The sequence below is a fragment of the Ictalurus furcatus genome, chromosome 10, assembly GCF_023375685.1.
Source record: "Ictalurus furcatus strain D&B chromosome 10, Billie_1.0, whole genome shotgun sequence".
Taxonomy (NCBI): Eukaryota; Metazoa; Chordata; class Actinopteri; order Siluriformes; family Ictaluridae; genus Ictalurus; species Ictalurus furcatus.
In genome coordinates, this window is record NC_071264.1 from 4,553,885 (window position 1) to 4,575,660 (window position 21,776).

Here is a 21,776-nt window from a genome sequence, read left to right on the forward strand (position 1 = left end):
AAGGGTTTCTGAATCACCTCAACTAATGCTACACCGTAGACAAGTTGTTGTTTTTGTGTAAATGGTTGAGATAATATAGCCTTAATGTTAGCTGGCAAAGATAAAAGGGTTATCAGCTTGGTTATCTCAGCAGCTAGTCAGAGTAATTTGGATTTTTCATTAGGGTAGATACCAAACTCTAAATTCAAGTAACGTCGCTAGCTAACAATAAACGGAGTAAGACAGAAAATTAGCATGACTGACAGGGTTGGTTTTTTTTCATTCATCTAAGGAGACAATAGTATTCAGAATTTCTCTCATGGACATGAGGATGTGTATTATAAATGCATAATGTTGCTTCTTAGCTTCAACAAGTGAGACAGAAGTTCAAAAAGCGAGAGATTGTGGCGTAGCTGAAAATACAACTTCCTGTTAAGACGCCTTTAGTGCTTCACTGAAGGTGAGAGTGTTCCTGACACTGCTCCGTCTGTCAAGCACAAACACAAGCTTGAGAACGCCGGGGCATAAAACACGCAGGAAACTGTGACGACTGATTAGATAAAACAAAAGAAAGCGTAAGTAAAAAAAATTAATCTTCATAAAAATAAACAATAAATTAAAAATTTAATATTTGAGCAAAATTATAGATTACAAGTTAGATCAGAATCAGTTCTCAGATGTTTTAACTTAATGTTTCTGTTTCCAACAGGACTTATGGTGTCTTAGAAGAGGCCTTTTACACCCCGTTATGGCAAAGTTCCATGGACCAAGGTTTTTATTCCTGGTCCTGGCAGGATTAGTGTTATGTGAGTAGAACACTTTTCTATAGCGGCATGTTTTACTATTCGGGAAGCTATGTACAGGCAAAAATGTGACATGGTGATCTTTTTCTTCATGAATGTTCTTTCGTATGAGTCGCATTATAGATTATGTACCTTAATATATTACAATACTGAATTAGCATAATTTTTATGGCTTGTTTGCTCAGAGTAAGGATGCTGGTTATGGCATGTCATGTGAATAAGAGTGAATGGTTTTATTATTATTACTACTACTACTACTACTACTACTACTACTACTACTAATAATAATAATAATTTATGGTCTGTCCGTTTCTAACATTTCTTGAGAATGACAGTATAACTGAGTGACTCATTTATTTTTTAAATGAATACACTACATCCTTTGGACTGAAGAAATATAATATCTGCATAATTATTTAAAGCGTAATTATGGAATTCTATACTAAGATATATATGGAGATGATAGATGATGTTGGACTCGGCATTTAAAAACTCTTCCATGATGCCTTGCTTCCTGTTACATTTCTAGATCAATTGGAATAAGAGATCTTTTTATGCTATCCTGATGATTTTTTTTTTGCATTCGATGAGTGTGTGTACATATATATATACGTGTGTGTGTGTGTGTGTGTGTGTGTGTGTGTGTGTGTGTATGATTGGTGTTTGTTTCTTGGAACCGACAATATGTGTGTTCTTTTTGGGTGTGTCCACTGAGGTGCTGGTTTAAAACAGTCTGAGTGATGCTTAATGGCTGCTTGAATGGTTTCACTGTGTGCTGCTCAGCACTGGATTCAGAGTCTCGGCCTGATCTTACTGTTCTGATTAAACCTCCGTCTGCCAGCATTTTCTGCTTTAAAGCTACTTTCAGCACAGTTTGGGTGTTGAGCATGTCCTCATCTACTTCTGGGAACAGTTATAGTTCCTTTTTGGTGTCTTTTTCACAATACAGTCTGCTTCTGAAGTGTGGCCTCTCTGCTCAGGCCTCAGTCCACTTCCTCTTTCTAACTTGAGGTGGTGTCTCTTCCTAACAATCACAAGCTGAAAAGTTGACTATGCTTAAAAAAAAAAAAAAGGATGCTTCTATAAAAAAAAAAAGCATACATTTGTAACCCCTTACACCATTCTTCTGTAAGATATGTAGTAAATGTATATGAAATACTGAAATTGTGGAATACTGATGTATAGCGTTTAGGAAGTGGAGAGATAAAGTCATGTGCTCACATGCCAAAATGATCATTCGAACTGAACAGTGTCTCATGTGTATAAACCTGATAAGACTTTTACAGCTACTCTATAAGCCACTTCACAAGAAGTGAAATGTTATTTCAACACGTTCTACTACAACAGATACGGTAGTAAATAGTTTATTATATGATTATATGAGCTTAATAATACATACTACATGATTTATTAGAATTACGGTGATATTATTATTTACAAGTTATTTAAGTTAACGCATAATATACAGTAACTACTTGAATTAGGAATGTAATTCCTCTGGATTCGGTGAACAGTCCAGGGAGTTATTTTAAGGCGCTTTTATTACACAAGAATGTATCGGGCTTAATTTTTGAATATAAAATGGTAAATGCAAAACAAATTTCCAAAGCAACCCTCATTTACACTTTAGCTAGCTCTAACCACACCCAATATTCTTAGATTCGAGATTCAAGAGATTCTAGCTGCATTCCTAAACAATTCCCCATACCACACAGAAGTGTGTGCTTCTGTTGAACATTACAAGCAAGTCATATATATGAACGTTTGTGTGTGGACAGTGTAGGAATGGGGATGAAGACATAATCATACACATTCCAGACTGAGACATCTACCACAGTGGTGTCACCATTTAATAATAATAATAATAATAATAATAATAATAATAATAATACAACCAACATGATTCAAGGCCTTCCAAATGATGAGCAAAAATAGAATAATATGTTTTACCTTTATAACATTATCCATTTAGAGAGGAAGCAGTAAAGTATTTTACTGTATTGTATTGAATTGTAAACATCACATCATTGTCTTATAAGTAGTTCAACTTAATAGATGTAATATAAACTGTAGATGCAGTGTTGTGGTGTAACATGCCAGCTAATTTCACACACATTTAAAATAATAATAATAATAATATGATAATGTCATTAGGCTCTGGCGCATGCGATACATTTAACTGCCATTTTATTAAGCAGTGAAAGCAATCGATAAGCCCAAATCGCAAAATGTTTCATTCGCTAGATTATTTGAATCCTTTTACAATTAAATAACCAATGTCGTATTGGATGTGCTTATTTATATTTATTTGATTAGTGATGTTATAGCATAACTTGCTTTTTCATTTCAAGTCCATGATTCCTATCAAACACGCAAATAATGCTCTTATAGGATGATTCGTTTATGCGAATAAATTCCGAATTGTTTAATAAAGTTTAATGCATACATTTGTAAGCCACTGGCTCGTGAATGCGCTTTTACAGCATGGCTGAACTTTTTCAAAATGGCTGAAACGCCTAACCTCAATTGAACCTTTTGCTTGGTTGATATTACAATCCGATCGTTTTATTTTTATTTATTTAATCGTTATTTTTTTTCCATCGACACTTCGATTATGAAGATTCTCACAACATTTTTGTTTGTTTTTTGATGATGTCATTTCTACCACAGATCTGTTCTTGTGTATCTTTGAGAAGGGACTCATTTCTGATACCGTGTTAAACGTATGCCATCGTTTATGTATTATACTAAAGCAGGATGAATTAAGTGAGTTGAAGACAGGTCCAGAAACGATAATGTTCCATTAAGTGGGTGGAACGTGAAAAAGTGTGCTGGCAGTGTGCAGTGTGCAGAGTGCAGTTGAAGTTGTGAACTGAGTTGAGCAAAGCCACATCCGGAAAAAGAGAAAGACTGTCAAAAGGCGCTCTTGCAAATCTTAGTTCTGCTTTATTAGTCCTGTATACTGTGACTATACTATATAGTCTATACTCTATTATATACTATATATACTATATACTCTCACATTTACTTTAGAAATACAATGTGGATTTGATCAGTGACAATGACAGTACAGATTGTATATCCAGTACAACATTTGTGTGTGTTTTTTTTCTTGATTAGTACTTTATTAATTACTACCATTAATTAGTCAAGACAATTCATTAATTTGCTGTAACTTTTCTGAAAACACATTACACATATCCAAGCACATAAATGAACTATCGCATGAAGCAGAACAAAAGAAAAGAAAGCAAAGTGTTCTCAGCTGGGGAAAAGGGGGGAGGGTTTTACAGTGCACAGGAAGCTGTGGTTAAAAAAAAAAAACTGAAATAGCTTTTGTGCACTCGTTGCTATAACAACCAGGCTGTGCTATACATAAACCACCGTCGATGATGCTCCTCCATTTGATAATTTCTAAGACTTGGACAGGAATATGGTCGTGTAAGATGTATACAGCAGGTATAAAGCAAGCAAGCAAGCAAACACACACACACACACACACACACACACACACACACACACCATTTTTTCTGTTAGACTCTGTCTCCCTAATATCCCACATCATTTTTGTTCTAAATGAATTCCTACAATCAAAAGTGTCGAACTATAAATATAAAATGCTATGATGTATATAACTATGTGCAATATTTTTGTCCACAGCATTTGCTGATTCATTGCTGAAAGCTTCATATTTTAAGTTGCTGCTTCAATGTTTCTGTGGAGTGTGCTTCATGTAGCTTACAGCATTGCTTTGTGTGGTAACAGTAAAGAGAAACACAATTCTCCTGGTTATGTGAATAATAATAATGATTTTGTCACACAGGTAAGCAGGGTCACACAGAGACAAGTTCTAATTCTTCCACGCAATCAACACCTACAGTCACCACAACAGTTTCCCTAGCTTCCACTCAAGGTAACACAGGGTCTTCTCATCATCATCACCACCTTCATCACACACTCTGATCAGTCTTGCACTCACTAAAACTCCAAGCTCTCCCAAACTCTCACCCTCAGTCAAGACCCCACCTGTGACTTCACTCTCAGTGACCCAGACCCTGGTGATCACTATTTTTCTCCTAAATTTGGTCACCTCCCATTTCCCACCCACCAGTCAGTTCTCCCCTATCATAGCAGGGAGGGTGAAGGCTAACCTCTGAGACAAGTGAAGCCAGCCCACCGCATCTTTTCAAACTTCTGCTCATGCTGCTGGAAAGCACGGTCTCCTCCGCATACATGAGCTCACAGATGCACACGATTGGTTAGTGTCTCTGTGATTGACAGGGGAGAAAGCGTCAGCCATCCCTCCCTTCCAGAGAGCACAGACAATTTAGGTTCTCGGCCATGCATGACCGTGGCATCGTCAGGATTCAAAATTACGATAAGATTTTACGAGAGCATAGCAAAGTAAAACATCAGTCAGTTTCTCTAAGCTACTCTAAACATTGACATAGATTTACTGTGAAATATGTCAATAACATGTGGGGCAGTGGTGGCTTATCGGCTAAGGCTCTGGGTTACTGATCAGAAGGTCGGGGTTGGATCCCCAGCACTGCCAGGTTGCCACTGTTGGGCCCTTGAGCAAGGCCCTTAACTCTCTCTGCTCCAGGGGCGCTGTATCATGGCTGACCCTGTGCTCTGACCCCAACTTCCTAACATGCTGGGGTATGCACAGAAAAGAATTTCACTGTGCTGTAATGTATATGTGACTAATAACAATCAATAATGATCAATAAAGAAATAATAACAGATTAATACAATCTCAGACTACTACTTAAGGAAATGTCAAAATTAGAACCTTATTTTGTACTTTATTTTGAAAACAGAGATCATTTTAAGAGTGCTCACCCTACCTCTATAGTAATATATCATTTACTGTCGTCCTCTTGATCTGATAAATCAAGAGTCATGATGCTGAATATAAACTGAAGTCCATACATGTGCTTAGTCCTTGTGTATGGTTTCAGCTATTCATTAAATCACTTCTCTCTTTTTATAACTACAGGTTTGTTAGACGTTAACCTTTTCCTTCATAAATTACTTTCACGCATATCCAGATTCATTAGATTTTCTATGGTTGAATTTTGATTCTGTCTAAATATCAAATATTTAAAAGTAAATGAATTTTAAAATAAAACAAAATTAATAATACATTTTCCAATGTTCAGAGTGTGCAATATTCTGGTCTAAAATAGGCAATGAAGATAAAAACTTTTTAGAAAATATAATTTCTGAACATAAAAAATGCATGCAGTTTGGGACTGTTGCACTTCACCTAATGGGCCTGTAGATGGCACTTGGACGTCATTTAATCAGTTATGATAGTTTCATCAAAATGTAAATCAATACAAGATGCAGTGAGTAAGTGAGAGTAAATTGAACATTATTTACCGTTAATGCTACTTCCAAATATGCAAATTCATCTGTCCGTTCGGACTGGAAAGAACGATACTCTACATCTTTTTTTCTTTTAATCATTTCACCTTTGTTAAAAAAATGAAAACAGACTGGTTATGTAGTTTTCAACTGAATTATGAATAAAAATGGGAAATTACCGCTCTGCTTCACTGTCCAGTGAAATTTGAGCTTGTTGTGCCACAGGTTGGTGTATACATGACAAACGGGCATCGATTATGAATTATGTAATATTTTAAAATATGTAACATGTAGAGTTTTAATTGAATTGACACACCAGCTTTTGTGATTCCTTTATTCCTGCTGTTGAGCCATAGACAGTCATTGAAAGAGCCTTATATGGCCCACCAGAAATAGGTTCCTGACCCCTGACTTAGAGTAAATTTCCTGGCACAGACAAACTATTTTTGTTTAGGTCTAACACCCTGATACTGGATTGCATTCATATTGTTCCTGCACAAAAGGCAAACAAATCTGGTACATTTGTACATTTCAGATGGTCCTAAAACTTCAACAAAGTGCCATATCTCTTATTTTGTGCTTTTCTGACCACAGGTACCGCAGATGACAAAAATGGACCAGGTAATAATCTCTCTCTCTCTCTCTCTCTCTCTCTCTCTCTCTCTCTCTCTCTCTACCTCTTTTCCTGACTCATTGTATTGCTTTACATGCACACTAACAATCAAATTGTGAAATGTTACAGCACATATATCTCTTTTTGCTTTTAACACAAACCTTTCATTTCCTTGTATATTATTATATTCATTCCAAAACTAACAAAAGGTGCTGGTTTGTGGTTTTGTGAACAGCCAGTGTACATTTTTGGGCTCACCCACAGTATATCTAAGCATCTTTAATGCGAAAGTATGTGTATACTATATATATGTGTGTGTGCGTGTGTGTGTGTGTGTGTGTGTGTGTGTGTGTGTGTGTATATATATATATATATATATATATATATATATATATATATATATATATACACACACACACACACACACATACATATATAGCCTATCGTGGAGATTGTACTGTTTGCTGTAATTCACAACCTACTGCCATTGTTGACAATTTGCAGAAAACTCAAGCGCAAGCACCTCTGACTCCTCACGCACTTCCTCCACCATGAACACAATCTCACCCACACTCACAACCAGCACAACAACAGGTAACAAGACAATGCTGGATCACACAGCTGCGTATTTCACACACACACACACACACACACATATATAGCCTATACTTATATATAATGATTATATAATGTATCTGTGTAGTCATTGAGAAAAAAAAAATGTTAAAAGACATAGAATCGTTTTTAAGCCCTAATCAGACAGCGGTGATGAAAAGCTAGGGGTGGAGAACTGAGAAATTCATTAGTTAGGTTGCCAGGTTAAAAGAAATGAACAAATCCATGATTATTGTCTTTTTCTGACAAAGTGTCCACTGGGCAACTACAAATAATTGTTCCAGTCACCTGGGCTTGTGATTTATGCACCCTTGAAAATTACTCAGGAAGTTGAACTTAAATACACTGGGTTTTCCCCGTAACATTTAAAGCATTCTATAGAGTAACCCTTAAATAATGTTTCATAATACACTTAGAAAAGATTCTAGGATCAGGTGAAAGCAGTTTGTCCAGTTATAGTCCACTTATCTTAAAGATAGTAAGTTTTTTTTTTTTTCTGGTGACAGGCAATAACAACACAGGCACACCCACATGCACCTCCAGCCATTCAAACATAACCACAGCTGGAGCAGGTCATGATCTCTTCTTTTTATATTGTCTTATAGCATCACCCTAGATGCAGTCTTGCATACATGTTGATATACTCATGCATTCTGGTTGTTTTAGTAACAAACAATTACACAACAGGCGTGTGTAATTAATAATAGTAATAATAACTAATAGTAGTAATATAATAATAATAATAATAATAATAATAATAATAATAATAATAATAGTAATATAACTAATAATAATTAATAGTAGTAATAACTCCAAGCACCACCGAGCATCAACACCAATCACACACAACTTTAAATGAACGAGGTAATATCCTCCTATTGTAGGGAATGATAGGAATGAAGTTAAGGGATAAGTGTTTATGGTGTGATTATACATACATATACATGTCTGGTATGTGCAGTATTACATACAGTGTACAGTATATATAAAGTCTATGCACCCCTGTTAAAATGTCAGGTTTCTGTGATGTAAAAAAATTAAACCAAGATAAATCATGTCAGAACTTTTCCCACCCTCAATATGAAATTACAACCTAGATCACATTTTAGGGAAAAAAGAAAAATAATTTTAAAAAATACAATAACCTGGTTGTACAAGTGTGCACACCCTTTTATAATTGGGCATGTGGCTGTTTTCAGAATCAACCAATCACATTCAATGACATGTTAAGTATTAGTTAGTATACACCCGCCATTAAATAAAGAGACTCTGATTTCCCCCAAGTACAGTTGTTCTTGTAGGATTTTTCTGACATCATCTTGTCATCATCATATTTCTCCATATTCTGCTGCTAAGGCCAGTGTCCACAAAGATCTTACAAAGCACGAATGGGATCTCATCTTTGAAAGATATTGACCAGGAGAGGTATATAAAAGAATTTCCAAGGCATTAGATGTACCATTGAATACTGTGAAGGCCATCATCAACAAGTGGACAAAATATGGAACAAGAGTAACATTACAAAGAACAGGATGTCACTCAAACTTTAATGAGAAGTCAAGGAGAAAACTGTTAAGGGAGGCTGCTAAGAGATCTTCAGCAACATTAAAGGAGCTACAGAAATAGAATATCTGGCCAATACTGGTCATGTGACAGCAATCTCTTATATTCTTCACATGTCTGGGCTATGGAGTAGGGTGGCTCGTCAGAAACCAAAACTTACATATGTTGCCAAAACGTACAGTCACCCAAACCATATGGCAAAATGTGTTAAGGTTGAACTTTTTGGCCATACAGTGACTCCAAAAAGTGTGTTTAGTGCAAACCAAAAAACCAAAAACAAACACAGCACATCACTAAAAGAACACGACCCCCACGGAGAAGCATGGTGGTGGCAGCATCATGCTTTGAGGCTGTTTGGCTTCAGCTGGGACTAAGGCTAAAATCAAGGTGGAGGGAATCATGAATATCTCCAAATACCAGTCGATTTCGGCACAAAACCTTCAGGCATCTGCTAGAAAGCTGAAAATGAAGAGGAAGTTCACATCCAAATCAACCACAGATTAGCTTCACCAAAAGAAGATAAATCTAAATCCGATTGAAAATCTGTGGGGTGACCTGAAGAGGGCTGTGTCCAGGAGATGCCCTCGCTATCTACAACATTTTTGCAAGCAATGGGAAAATATTGCCAAGTCAAGATGTGCTATGTTAGTAGCCTTAACCAAAAAGACTGAGTGCTGTGATAGAATCAAAAGGTGCTTACAACAAAGTATTAGTTTAAGGGTGGAAGTCAACCCCCCCCCCCCCCCGAATACCCCCCTCCCCCAGTGTTCATGATTGCATTTCACTTTATTTTTATAGGTTGCGATTTCACACTGAAGGGTTTTTAAAAATTTATTTTCTTTGTTTTACCTCACAAAAACCTGCCATTTAACAGGGGTGTGTATGCCTTTTATATCCACTGTACATGTTGATATAATCATGTATTATGATTGTTCTAACAACAGAGAATTACATGACAGGCTTACCCACAAGCACCCCCTTGCATCAACACCCAAATACAACCGTAACCGTGACTACAGCAGGTAATAATCACTTTTGTGAAGAATACATGTACTGAAGGTATTGATAATAGTTTTTACTAGATGCTTTTTCCTCAGCACAGACATTACAGCCTGCTCTGAATACAGTATGTCCCAACAGGTCCAACCAGTCAGAAATGTTTATATTTAATAAAATATCCCAATTTGGATAAAAGACTAAAAACTGATTAAAAGACTGCTAATTTTTTTTTTTTAACACTGAATCATATGTAACTTTGCTTTAAGAGCATCATACCTACTAATCGTGTTATTGTGTATCATGGAGATTGTACTATTAGCAGCTTTGCTGTAACTCACAACCTACTGACATTGTTGACAATTTGCAGAAAACATGAAAGCGAGCACCTCTGACTCCTCACGCACTTCCTCCACCATGAACACAATCTCACCCCCACTCACAACCAGCACAACAACAGGTAACAAGACAATGCTGGATCACACAGCTGCCTATTTTATACACACACACACACACACACACACACACACACACATATATAGTCTATAATTATATATAATGATTATATAATGTTGCTGTGTAATCATTGAGAAAAAAGAAAAAATTATGTTAAAAGGCATAGAATCGAGGCGCACGGTGGCTTAGTGGTTAGCATGTTCACCTCACACCTCCAGGGTCCGGGGTTCGATTCCTGCTGGGGCCCTGTGTGTGTGTGGAGTTTGCATGTTCTCCCTGTGCTGTGGGGGTTTCCTCCGGGTACTCCGGTTTCCTCCCCCAGTCCAAAGACATGCATGGTAGGCTGATTGGCGTGTCTATAGTGTCCGTAGTGTATGAATGGGTGTGTGAGTGTGCTTGTGCCCTGCGATGGACTGGCACCCTGTCCAGGGTGTACCCCGCCTTGTGCCCGATGCTTCCTGGGATAGGCTCCAGGTTCCCCGTGACCCTGAAGAAGGAGTAAGTGGTAGAAGATGGATGGAGGGATGGACATAGAATGGTTTTTAAGCCCTAATCAGACAGCGGTGATGAAAAGCTAGGGGTGGAGAACTGAGAAATTCATTAGTTAGGTTGCCAGGTGTGCTGCAAGCTCCAGTGTGCTGCACAGTCTCATGTTTAAATTGCACAGAAACCCAATTAACTAGACTAGATACAGTAGAAGCTACCATAACATAATCATGTACAGCATGCTAGTTAGCTAGTTAAGTGCATTAATATAGACTAAAAGAAATGAACAAATCCATGATTATTGTCTTTTTCTGACAAAGTGTCCACTGGGCAACTACAAATAATTGTTCCAGTCACCTGGGCTTGTGATTTATGCACCCTTGAAAGTTACTCAGGAAGTTGAACTTAAATACACTGTGTTTTCCCCGTAATATTTAAAGCATTTTATAGAGTGACCCTTAAATAATGTTTCATAATACACTTAGAAAAGATTCTAGGATCAGGTGAAAGCAGTTTGTCCAGTTATAGTCCACTTATCTCAAAGATAATAATTTTTTTTTTTTTTTTTTTCTGGTGACAGACAATGACGACACAGGCACACCCGCACGCAACTCCAGCCATTCAAACAAAACCACAGCTGGAGCAGGTCATGATCTCTTCTTTTTATATTGTCTATGTGAAGTTATAGCATCACCCTAGATGCAGTCTTGCATACGTGTTCATATACTCATGCATTCTGGTTGTTTTAGTAACAGACAATTACACAACAGGCTTTCCTCCAAGCACCACCGAGCATCAACACCAATCACACACAACTTCGAATGAACGAGGTAATATCCTCCTATTGTAGGGAATGATAGGAATGAAGTTAAGTGATAAGTGTTTATGGTGTGATTATACATACATATACATGTCTGGTATGTGCAGTATTACATACAGTGTACAGTATATATAAAGTCTATGCACCCCTGTTAAAATGTCAGGTTTTTGTGATGTAAAAAAATTAAACCAAGATAAATCATGTCAGAACTTTTCCCACCCTCAATATGAAATTACAACCTATATCACATTTTAGGGAAAAAAGAAAAATAATTTAAAAAAATACAATAACCTGTTTGTACAAGTGTGCGCGCCCTTTTATAATTGGGCATGTGGCTGTTTTCAGAATCAACCAATCACATTCAATGTCATGTTAAGTATTAGTTAGTATACACCCGCCATTAAATAAAGAGACTCTGATTTCCCCCAAGTACAGTTGTTCTTGTAGGATTTTTCTGACATCATCTTGTCATCATCATATTTCTCCATATTCTGCTGCTAAGGCCAGTGTCCACAAAGATCTTACAAAGCACGAATGGGATCTCATCTTTGAAAGATACTGATCAGGAGAGGTGTACAAAAGAATTTCCAAGGCATTAGATGTACCATTGAATACTGTGAAGGCCATCATCAACAAGTGGACAAAATATGGAACAAGAGTAACATTACAAAGAACAGGATGTCACTCAAACTTTAATGAGAAGTCAAGGAGAAAACTGTTAAGGGAGGCTGCTAAGAGATCTTCAGCAACATTAAAGGAGCTACAGAAATAGAATATCTGGCCAATACTGGTCATGTGACAGCAATCTCTTATATTCTTCACATGTCTGGGCTATGGAGTAGGGTGGCTCGTCAGAAACCAAAACTTACATATGTTGCCAAAACGTACAGTCACCCAAACCATATGACAAAATGTGTTAAGGTTGAACTTTTTGGCCATACAGTAACTCCAAAAAGTGTATTTAGTGCAAACCAAAAAACCAAAAACAAACACAGACAATACAACCTGCTCTGAATACAGTATGTCCCAACAGGTCCAACCAGTCAGAAATGTTTATATTTAATAAAATATCCCAATTTGGATAAAAGACTAAAAACTGATTAAAAGACTGCTAAAAAAATTTTTTTTAACACTGAATCATATGTAACTTTCCTTTAAGAGCATCATACCTACTAATCGTGTTATTGTGTATCATGTAGATTGTACTATTAGCAGCTTTGCTGTAATTCGTAACCTACTGACATTGTTGACAATTTGCAGAAAACATGAACACAAGCACCTCTGACTCCGCACGCAATTCCTCCACCATGAACACAACCTCACCCCCACCCCCACTCACACCCAACACAACAACAGGTAACAAGACAATGCTGGATCACACAGCTGCCTATTTCACACACACACACACACACACACACATATATAGTCTATAATTATATATAATGATTATATAATGTTGCTGTGTAATCATTGAGAAAAAAGAAAAAATTATGTTAAAAGGCAAAGAACCGAGGCGCACGGTGGCTTAGTGGTTAGCACGTTCACCTCACGCCTCCAGGGTCCGGGGTTCGATTCCTGCTGGGGCCCTGTGTGTGCGGAGTTTACATGTTCTCCCCGTGCTGCGGGAGTTTCCTCCGGGTACTCCGGTTTCCTCCCCCAGTCCAAAGACATGCATGGTAGGCTGATTGGCGTGTCTATAGTGTCCGTAGTGTATGAATGGGTGTGTGAGTGTGATTGTGCCCTGCGATGGACTGGCACCCTGTCCAGGGTGTACCCTGCCTTGTGCCCGATGCTTCCTGGGATAGGCTCCGGTTCCCCGCGACCCTGAAGAAGGAGTAAGTGGTAGAAGATGGATGGATGGATGGACATAGAATAATTTTTAAGCCCTAATCAGGCAGCAGTGATGAAAAGCTAGGGGTGGAGAACTGAGAAATTCATTAGTTAGGTTGCCAGGTTAATAAAGCTCCAGTGTGCTGCCCAGTCTCATGTTTAAATTGCACAGAAAGCCAATTAACTAGACTAGATACAGTAGAAGCTACCATAACATAATCATGTACAGCATGCTAGTTAGCTAGTTAAGTGCATTAATATAGACTGAAAGAAATAAACAAATCCATGATTATTGTCTTTTTCTGACAAAGTGTCCACTGGGCAACTACAAATAATTGTTCCAGTCACCTGGGCTTGTGATTTATGCACCCTTGAAAGTTACTCAGGAAGTTGAACTTAAATACACTGGGTTTCCCCCATAACATTTAAAGCATTCTAGACAGTGACCCTTAAGTAATGTTTCATAATACACTTAGAAAAGATTCTAGGATCAGGTGAAAGCAGTTTGTCCAGTTATAGTCCACTTATCTTAAAGATAGTAAGTTTTTTTTCTGGTGACAGACAATGACGACACAGGCACACCCGCACGCAACACCAGCCATTCAAACAAAACCACAGCTGGAGCAGGTCATGATCTCTTCTTTTTATATTGGTCTATGTGAAGTTGTTATAGCATCACCCTAGATGCAGTCTTGCATACGTTCATATACTCATGCATTCTGCTTGTTTTAGTAGCAGAGATGAACATAACAGGCTTTCCTCCAAGCACCACCGAGCATCAACACCAATCACACACAACTTCAAACGAACGAGGTAATATCCTCCTATTGTAGGGAATGATAGGAATGAAGTTAAGTGATAAGTGTTTATGGTGTGATTATACATACATATACATGTCTGGTATGTGCAGTATTACATACAGTGTACAGTATATATAAAGTCTATGCACCCCTGTTAAAATGTCAGGTTTTTGTGATGTAAAAAAATTAAACCAAGATAAATCATGTCAGAACTTTTCCCACCCTCAATATGAAATTATAACCTAGATCACATTTTAGGGAAAAAACAAAAAAATATTTAAAAAAAATACAATAACCTGGTTGTACAAGTGTGCACACCCTTTTATAATTGGGGATGTGGCTGTTTTCAGAATCAACCAGTCACATTCAATGTCATGTTAAGTATTAGTTAGTATACACCCGCCATCAAATAAAGAGACTCTGATTTCCCCCAAGTACAGTTGTTCTTGTAGGATTTTTCTGACATCATCTTGTCATCATCATATTTCTCCATATTCTGCTGCTAAGGCCAGTGTCCACAAAGATCTTACAAAGCACGAATGGGATCTCATCTTTGAAAGATACTGATCAGGAGAGGTGTACAAAAGAATTTCCAAGGCATTAGATGTACCATTGAATACTGTGAAGGCCATCATCAACAAGTGGACAAAATATGGAACAAGAGTAACATTACAAAGAACAGGATGTCACTCAAACTTTAATGAGAAGTCAAGGAGAAAACTGTTAAGGGAGGCTGCTAAGAGCTCTTCAGCAACATTAAAGGAGCTACAGAAATAGAATATCTGGCCAATACTGGTCATGTGACAGCAATCTCTTATATTCTTCACATGTCTGGGCTATGGAGTAGGGTGGCTCGTCAGAAACCAAAACTTACATATGTTGCCAAAACTTATATACAAGTTGCCGAACCATATGGCAAAATGTGTTAAGGTTGAACTTTTTGGTCATACAGTGACTCCAAAAAGTGTGTTTGGTGCAAACCAAAAAACCAAAAACAAACACAGCACATCACTAAAAGAACACGACCCCCACGGAGAAGCATGGTGGTGGCAGCATCATGCTTTGAGGCTGTTTGGCTTCAGCTGGGACTAAGGCTAAAATCAAGGTGGAGGGAATCATGAATATCTCCAAATACCAGTTGATTTTGGCACAAAACCTTCAGGCATCTGCTAGAAAGCTGAAAATGAAGAGGAAGTTCACATCCAAATCAACAATAGATTAGCTTCACTAAAAGAAGATAAATCTAAATCCGATTGAAAATCTGTGGGGTGACCTGAAGAGGGCTGTGTCCAGGAGATGCCCTCGCTATCTACAACATTTTTGCAAGCAATGGGAAAATATTGCCAAGTCAAGATGTGCTAAGTTAGTAGCCTTAACCAAAAAGACTGAGTGCTGTGATAGAATCAAAAGGTGCTTACAACAAAGTATTAGTTTAAGGGTGGAAGTCAACCCCCCGAATACCCCCCTCCCCCAATGTTCATGATATGATTGCATTTCACTTTATTTTTATAGGTTTCAATTTCACACTGAAGGGGTTTTTATTCCTTTTCTTTGTTTTACCTCACAAAAACCTGCCATTTAACAGGGGTGTGTATACCTTTTATATCCACTGTACATGTTGATATAATCATGTATTATGATTCTTCTAACAACAGAGAATTACACGACAGGCTTACCCACAAGCACCCCCTTGCATCAACACCAATCACAAACCACCTTGAAAGAACGAGGTAATACCTTCCTGCTGTAGGGAATGATAGGAAGGAAGTTAAGTTAGAAGTGTTTATGGAGTGGTTATAGAGACACATAAATGTTTGGTAAGTGCTGTATTCCGTACGTGTTCATATACTCATGCATTCTGCTTGTTTTAGTAACAGACATTTACACGACAGGCTTACCCACAATCACCACCGAGCATCAACACCAATCACACACAACTTTGAATGCAACAGGTAAAATTTTCTTATTTTGCTTAATGAGGCAAATGAAGTTATGTGATCAGTGGTTATGACGCGACTATAGATACATAGACACGTTTGCTACATGCTGTATTACATACATGTTGATATACTCATGTATTATACTTGTTCTAGTAGCAGACAATAACACAACAACCTTGCTCCCAAACACCACCAAGCATCAACACTCACATGCAACCGTAACCGTGACTACAGCAGGTAATAGTCACTTTTGTGAAGAATACATGTACTGAAGGTATTGATAATAGTTTTTACTAGATGCTTTTCCTCAACACAGACATTACAGCCTGCCCTGAATACAGTATGTCCCAACAGGTCCAACCAGTCAGAAATGTTTATATTTAATAAAATATCCCAATTTGGATAAAAGACTGGATTAAAAAACATTTAAACACTGAATCATGTGTAACTTTGTTTTTAGAGCATCATACTAACTAATTCTGTTATTGTGTATCATGGAGATTGTACTATTAGCAGCTTTTCTGAAATTCACAACCTACTGACATTGTTGACAATTTGCAGAAATCGTAAGCGCAAGCACCTCTGACTCCTCACGCACTTCCTCCACCATGAACACAACCCCACCCCCACTCACAACCAGCACAACAACAGGTAACAAGACAATGCTGGATCACACAGCTGCTTAGTTCAAACACACACACACACACACACCCACACATACATAGCCTATAGTTACAGTATCTCACAAAAGTGAGTACACCCCTCACATTTTTGTAAATATTTGATTATATCTTTTCATGTGACAGCACTGAAGAAATGACACTTTGCTACAATGTAAAGTAGTGAGTGTACAGCTTGTGTAACAGTGTCAATTTGCTGTCCCGTCAAAATAACTCAACACACAGCCATTAATGTCTAAACCGCTGGCAACAAAAGTGAGTACACCCCTAAGTGAAAATGTCCAAATTGGGCCCAAAGTGTCAATATTTTGTGTGGCCAGCATTATTTTCCAGCACTGCCTTAACCCTCTTGGGCATGGAGTTCACCAGAGCTTCACAGGTTCCACTGGAGTCCTCTTCACTCCTCCATGACGACATCACGGAGCTGGTGGATGTTAGAGACCTTGTGCTCCTCCTCCTTCCATTTGAGGATGCCCCACAGATGCTCAATAGGGTTTAGGTCTGGAGACATGCTTGCCCAGTCCCTCACCTTCACCCTCAGCTTCTTTAGCAAGGCAGTGGTCATCTTGGAGGTGTGTTTGTGGTCGTTATCATGCTGGAATACTGCATACTGATCATGTTCAGTATGTCACAGTACATGTTGGCATTCATGGTTCCCTCAATGAACTGTAGCTCCCCAGTGCCGGCAGCACTCATGCAGCCCCAGACCATGACACTCCCACCACCATGCTTGACTGTAGGCAAGACACACTTGTCTTTGTACTCCTCACCTGGTTGCCGCCATACACGCTTGACACCATCTGAATCAAATAAGTTTATCTTGGTCTCATCAGACCACAGGACATGGTTCCAGTAATCCATGTCCTTAGTCTGCTTGTCTTCAACAAACTGTTTGTGGGCTTTCTTGTGCATCATCTTTAGAAGAGGCTTCCTTCTGGGACGACAGCCATGCAGACCAATTTGATGCAGTGTGCGGTGTATGGTCTGAGCACTGACAGGCTGACCCCTCACCCCTTCAACCTCTGCAGTAATGCTGGCAGCACTCATACGTCTATTTCCCAAATACAACCTCTGGATATGACGCTGAACACGTGAACTCAACTTCTTTGGTTGACCATGGTGAGGCCTGTTCTGAGTGGAACCTGTCCTGTTAAACCGCTGTATGGTCTTGGCCACCGTGCTGCAGCTCAGTGTCAGGGTCTTGGCAATCTTCTTATAGCCTAGGCCATCTTTATGTAGAGCAAAAATTCTTTTTTTCAGATCCTCAGAGTTCTTTGCCATGAGGTGCCATGTTGAACTTCCAGTGACCAGTATGAGGGAGTGTCAGAGCAATGACACCAAATTTAACACACCTGCTCCCCATTCACACCTGAGACCTTGTAACACTAACAAGTCACATGACACCGGGGAGGGAAAATGGCTAATTGGGCCCAATTTGGACATTTTCACTTAGGGGTGTACTCACTTTTGTTGCCAGCGGTTTAGACATTAATGGCTGTGTGTTGAGTTATTTTGAGGGGACAGCAAATTTACACTGTTACACAAGCTGTACACTCACTACTTTACTTTGTAGCGAAGTGTCATTTCTTCAGTGTTGTCACATGAAAAGATATAATCAAATATTTACAAAAATGTGAGGGGTGTACTCACTTTTGTGAGATACTGTATATATAATGATTATATAATGTTGCAGTGTAATCATTGAGATAAAAGAAAAAATATGTTAAAAGACATAGAATAATTTTTAAGCCCTAATCAGGCAGCAGTGATGAAAAGCTAGGGATGGAGAACTGAGAAATTCATTAGTTAGGTTGCCAGGTTAATAAAGCTCCAGTGTGCTGCCCAGTCTCATGTTTAAATTGCACAGAAACCCAATTAACTAGACTAGATACAGTAGAAGCTACCATAACATAATCATGTACAGCATGCTAGTTAGCTAGTTAAGTGCATTAATATAGACTGAAAGAAATAAACAAATCCATGATTATTGTCTTTTTCTGACAAAGTGTCCACTGGGCAACTACAAATAATTGTTCCAGTCACCTGGGCTTGTGATTTATGCACCCTTGAAAGTTACTCAGGAAGTTGAACTTAAATACACTGTGTTTTCCCCGTAACATTTAAAGCATTCTATAGAGTGACCCTTAAATAATGTTTCATAATACACTTAGAAAAGATTCTAGGATCAGGTGAAAGCAGTTTGTCCAGTTATAGTCCACTTATCTTAAAGATAGTAAGTTTTTTTTTTCTGGTGACAGACAATAACGACACAGGCACACCCGCACGCAACACCAGCCATTCAAACAAAACCACAGCTGGAGCAGGTCATGATCTCTTCTTTTTTATATTGGTCTATGTGAAGTTATAGCATCACCCTAGATGCAGTCTTGCATACGTGTTCATATACTCATGCATTCTGCTTGTTTTAGTAACAGAGATGAACATAACAGGCCTTCCTCCAAGCACCCTCTTACATCAACACCAATCACACAAAACTTTAAATGAACGAGGTAATATCCTCCTATTGTAGGGAATGATAGGAATGAAGTTAAGTGATAAGTGTTTATGGTGTGATTATACATACATATACATGTCTGGTATGTGCAGTATTACATACAGTGTACAGTATATATAAAGTCTATGCACCCCTGTTAAAATGTCAGGTTTTTGTGATGTAAAAAAATTAAACCAAGATAAATCATGTCAGAACTTTTCCCACCCTCAATATGAAATTACAACCTAGATCACATTTTAGGGAAAAAACAAAAAAATATTTTTAAAAAATACAATAACCTGGTTGTACAAGTGTGCACACCCTTTTATAATTGGGGATGTGGCTGTTTTCAGAATCAACCAGTCACATTCAATGTCATGTTAAGTATTAGTTAGTATACACCCGCCATTAAATAAAGAGACTCTGATTTCCCCCAAGTACAGTTGTTCTTGTAGGATTTTTCTGACATCATCTTGTCATCATCATATTTCTCCATATTCTGCTGCTAAGGCCAGTGTCCACAAAGATCTTACAAAGCACGAATGGGATCTCATCTTTGAAAGATACTGATCAGGAGAGGTGTACAAAAGAATTTCCAAGGCATTAGATGTACCACTGAATACTGTGAAGGCCATCATCAACAAGTGGACAAAATATGGAACAAGAGTAACATTACAAAGAACAGGATGTCACTCAAACTTTAATGAGAAGTCAAGGAGAAAACTGTTAAGGGAGGCTGCTAAGAGATCTTCAGCAACATTAAAGGAGCTACAGAAATAGAATATCTGGCCAATCCTGGTCATGTGACAGCAATCTCTTATATTCTTCACATGTCTGGGCTATGGAGTAGGGTGGCTCGTCAGAAACCAAAACTTACATATGTTGCCAAAACGTACCGTCACCCAAACCATATGACAAAATGTGTTAAGGTTGAATTTTTTGGCCATACAGTGACTCCAAAAAGTGTGTTTAGTGCAAACCAAAAAACCAAAAACAAACACAGACAATACAACCTGCTCTGAATACAGTATGTCCCAACAGGTCCAACCAGTCAGAAATGTTTATATTTAATAAAATATCCCAATTTGGATAAAAGACTAAAAACTGATTAAAAGACTGCTAAAATTTTTTTTTTTTTTTAACACTGAATCATATGTAACTTTCCTTTAAGAGCATCATACCTACTAATCGTGTTATTGTGTATCATGGAGATTGTACTATTAGCAGCTTTGCTGTAATTCGTAACCTACTGACATTGTTGACAATTTGCAGAAAACATGAACACAAGCACCTCTGACTCCGCACGCAATTCCTCCACCATGAACACAACCTCACCCCCACCCCCACTCACACCCAGCACAACAACAGGTAACAAGACAATGCTGGATCACACAGCTGCCTATTTCACACACACACACACACACACACACACATATATAGTCTATAATTATATATAATGATTATATAATGTTGCTGTGTAATCATTGAGAAAAAAGAAAAAATTATGTTAAAAGGCAAAGAACCGAGGCACACGGTGGCTTAGTGGTTAGCACGTTTGCCTCACACCTCCAGGGTCCGGGGTTCGATTCCCGCTGGGGCCCTGTGTGTGTGTGGAGTTTGCATGTTCTCCCTGTGCTGTGGGGGTTTCCTCCGGGTACTCCGGTTTCCTCCCCCAGTCCAAAGACATGCATGGTGGGCTGATTGGCGTGTCTATAGTGTCCGTAGTGTATGAATGGGTGTGTGAGTGTGATTGTGCCCTGCGATGGACTGGCACCCTGTCCAGGGTGTACCCTGCCTTGTGCCCGATGCTTCCTGGGATAGGCTCCGGTTCCCCGCGACCCTGAAGAAGGAGTAAGTGGTAGAAGATGGATGGATGGATGGATGGACATAGAATAATTTTTAAGCCCTAATCAGGCAGCAGTGATGAAAAGCTAGGGGTGGAGAACTGAGAAATTCATTAGTTAGGTTGCCAGGTTAATAAAGCTCCAGTGTGCTGCCCAGTCTCATGTTTAAATTGCACAGAAAGCCAATTAACTAGACTAGATACAGTAGTAGCTAACATAACATAATCATGTACAGCATGCTAGTTAGCTAGTTAAGTGCATTAATATAGACTGAAAGAAATAAACAAATCCATGATTATTGTCTTTTTCTGACAAAGTGTCCACTGGGCAACTACAAATAATTGTTCCAGTCACCTGGGCTTGTGATTTATGCACCCTTGAAAGTTACTCAGGAAGTTGAACTTAAATACACTGGGTTTTCCCCGTAACATTTAAAGCATTCTAGACAGTGACCCTTAAGTAATGTTTCATAATACACTTAGAA

At 38.4% G+C, this 21,776-nt stretch overlaps 1 protein-coding gene across 50 annotated transcripts in view; it reads left to right on the forward strand.

The window, feature by feature from the left end:
* Nucleotides 1–345: 345 nt before the first annotated feature.
* The window catches only part of ptprc (protein tyrosine phosphatase receptor type C), a 42,045-nt gene continuing 20,614 nt past the window's right edge, over nucleotides 346–21,776 (forward strand). For 5 of the 50 annotated variants that reach the window (XM_053634577.1, XM_053634593.1, XM_053634587.1 and 2 more), the window contains exons 1-18: nucleotides 353–554; nucleotides 689–785; nucleotides 4,606–4,695; nucleotides 6,750–6,776; nucleotides 7,273–7,362; nucleotides 9,891–9,968; nucleotides 10,313–10,402; nucleotides 11,465–11,530; nucleotides 11,634–11,714; nucleotides 12,965–13,060; nucleotides 14,096–14,161; nucleotides 14,267–14,347; nucleotides 15,990–16,064; nucleotides 16,206–16,286; nucleotides 16,428–16,511; nucleotides 16,836–16,925; nucleotides 19,213–19,278; nucleotides 20,721–20,816. In XM_053634577.1, coding sequence (XP_053490552.1) covers nucleotides 728–785; nucleotides 4,606–4,695; nucleotides 6,750–6,776; nucleotides 7,273–7,362; nucleotides 9,891–9,968; nucleotides 10,313–10,402; nucleotides 11,465–11,530; nucleotides 11,634–11,714; nucleotides 12,965–13,060; nucleotides 14,096–14,161; nucleotides 14,267–14,347; nucleotides 15,990–16,064; nucleotides 16,206–16,286; nucleotides 16,428–16,511; nucleotides 16,836–16,925; nucleotides 19,213–19,278; nucleotides 20,721–20,816 — 1,315 coding nt within the window. In that variant the 5' untranslated portion in view covers nucleotides 353–554; nucleotides 689–727. Of the gene's footprint in view, nucleotides 555–688; nucleotides 786–4,605; nucleotides 4,696–6,749; nucleotides 6,777–7,272; nucleotides 7,363–7,889; nucleotides 7,956–9,890; nucleotides 9,969–10,312; nucleotides 10,403–11,464; nucleotides 11,531–11,633; nucleotides 11,715–12,964; nucleotides 13,061–14,095; nucleotides 14,162–14,266; nucleotides 14,348–15,989; nucleotides 16,065–16,205; nucleotides 16,287–16,427; nucleotides 16,512–16,835; nucleotides 16,926–19,212; nucleotides 19,279–20,720; nucleotides 20,817–21,776 lie in introns of all 50 variants that reach the window. The other 45 variants (XM_053634576.1, XM_053634578.1, XM_053634581.1 and 42 more) reach the window with 41 other exon arrangements.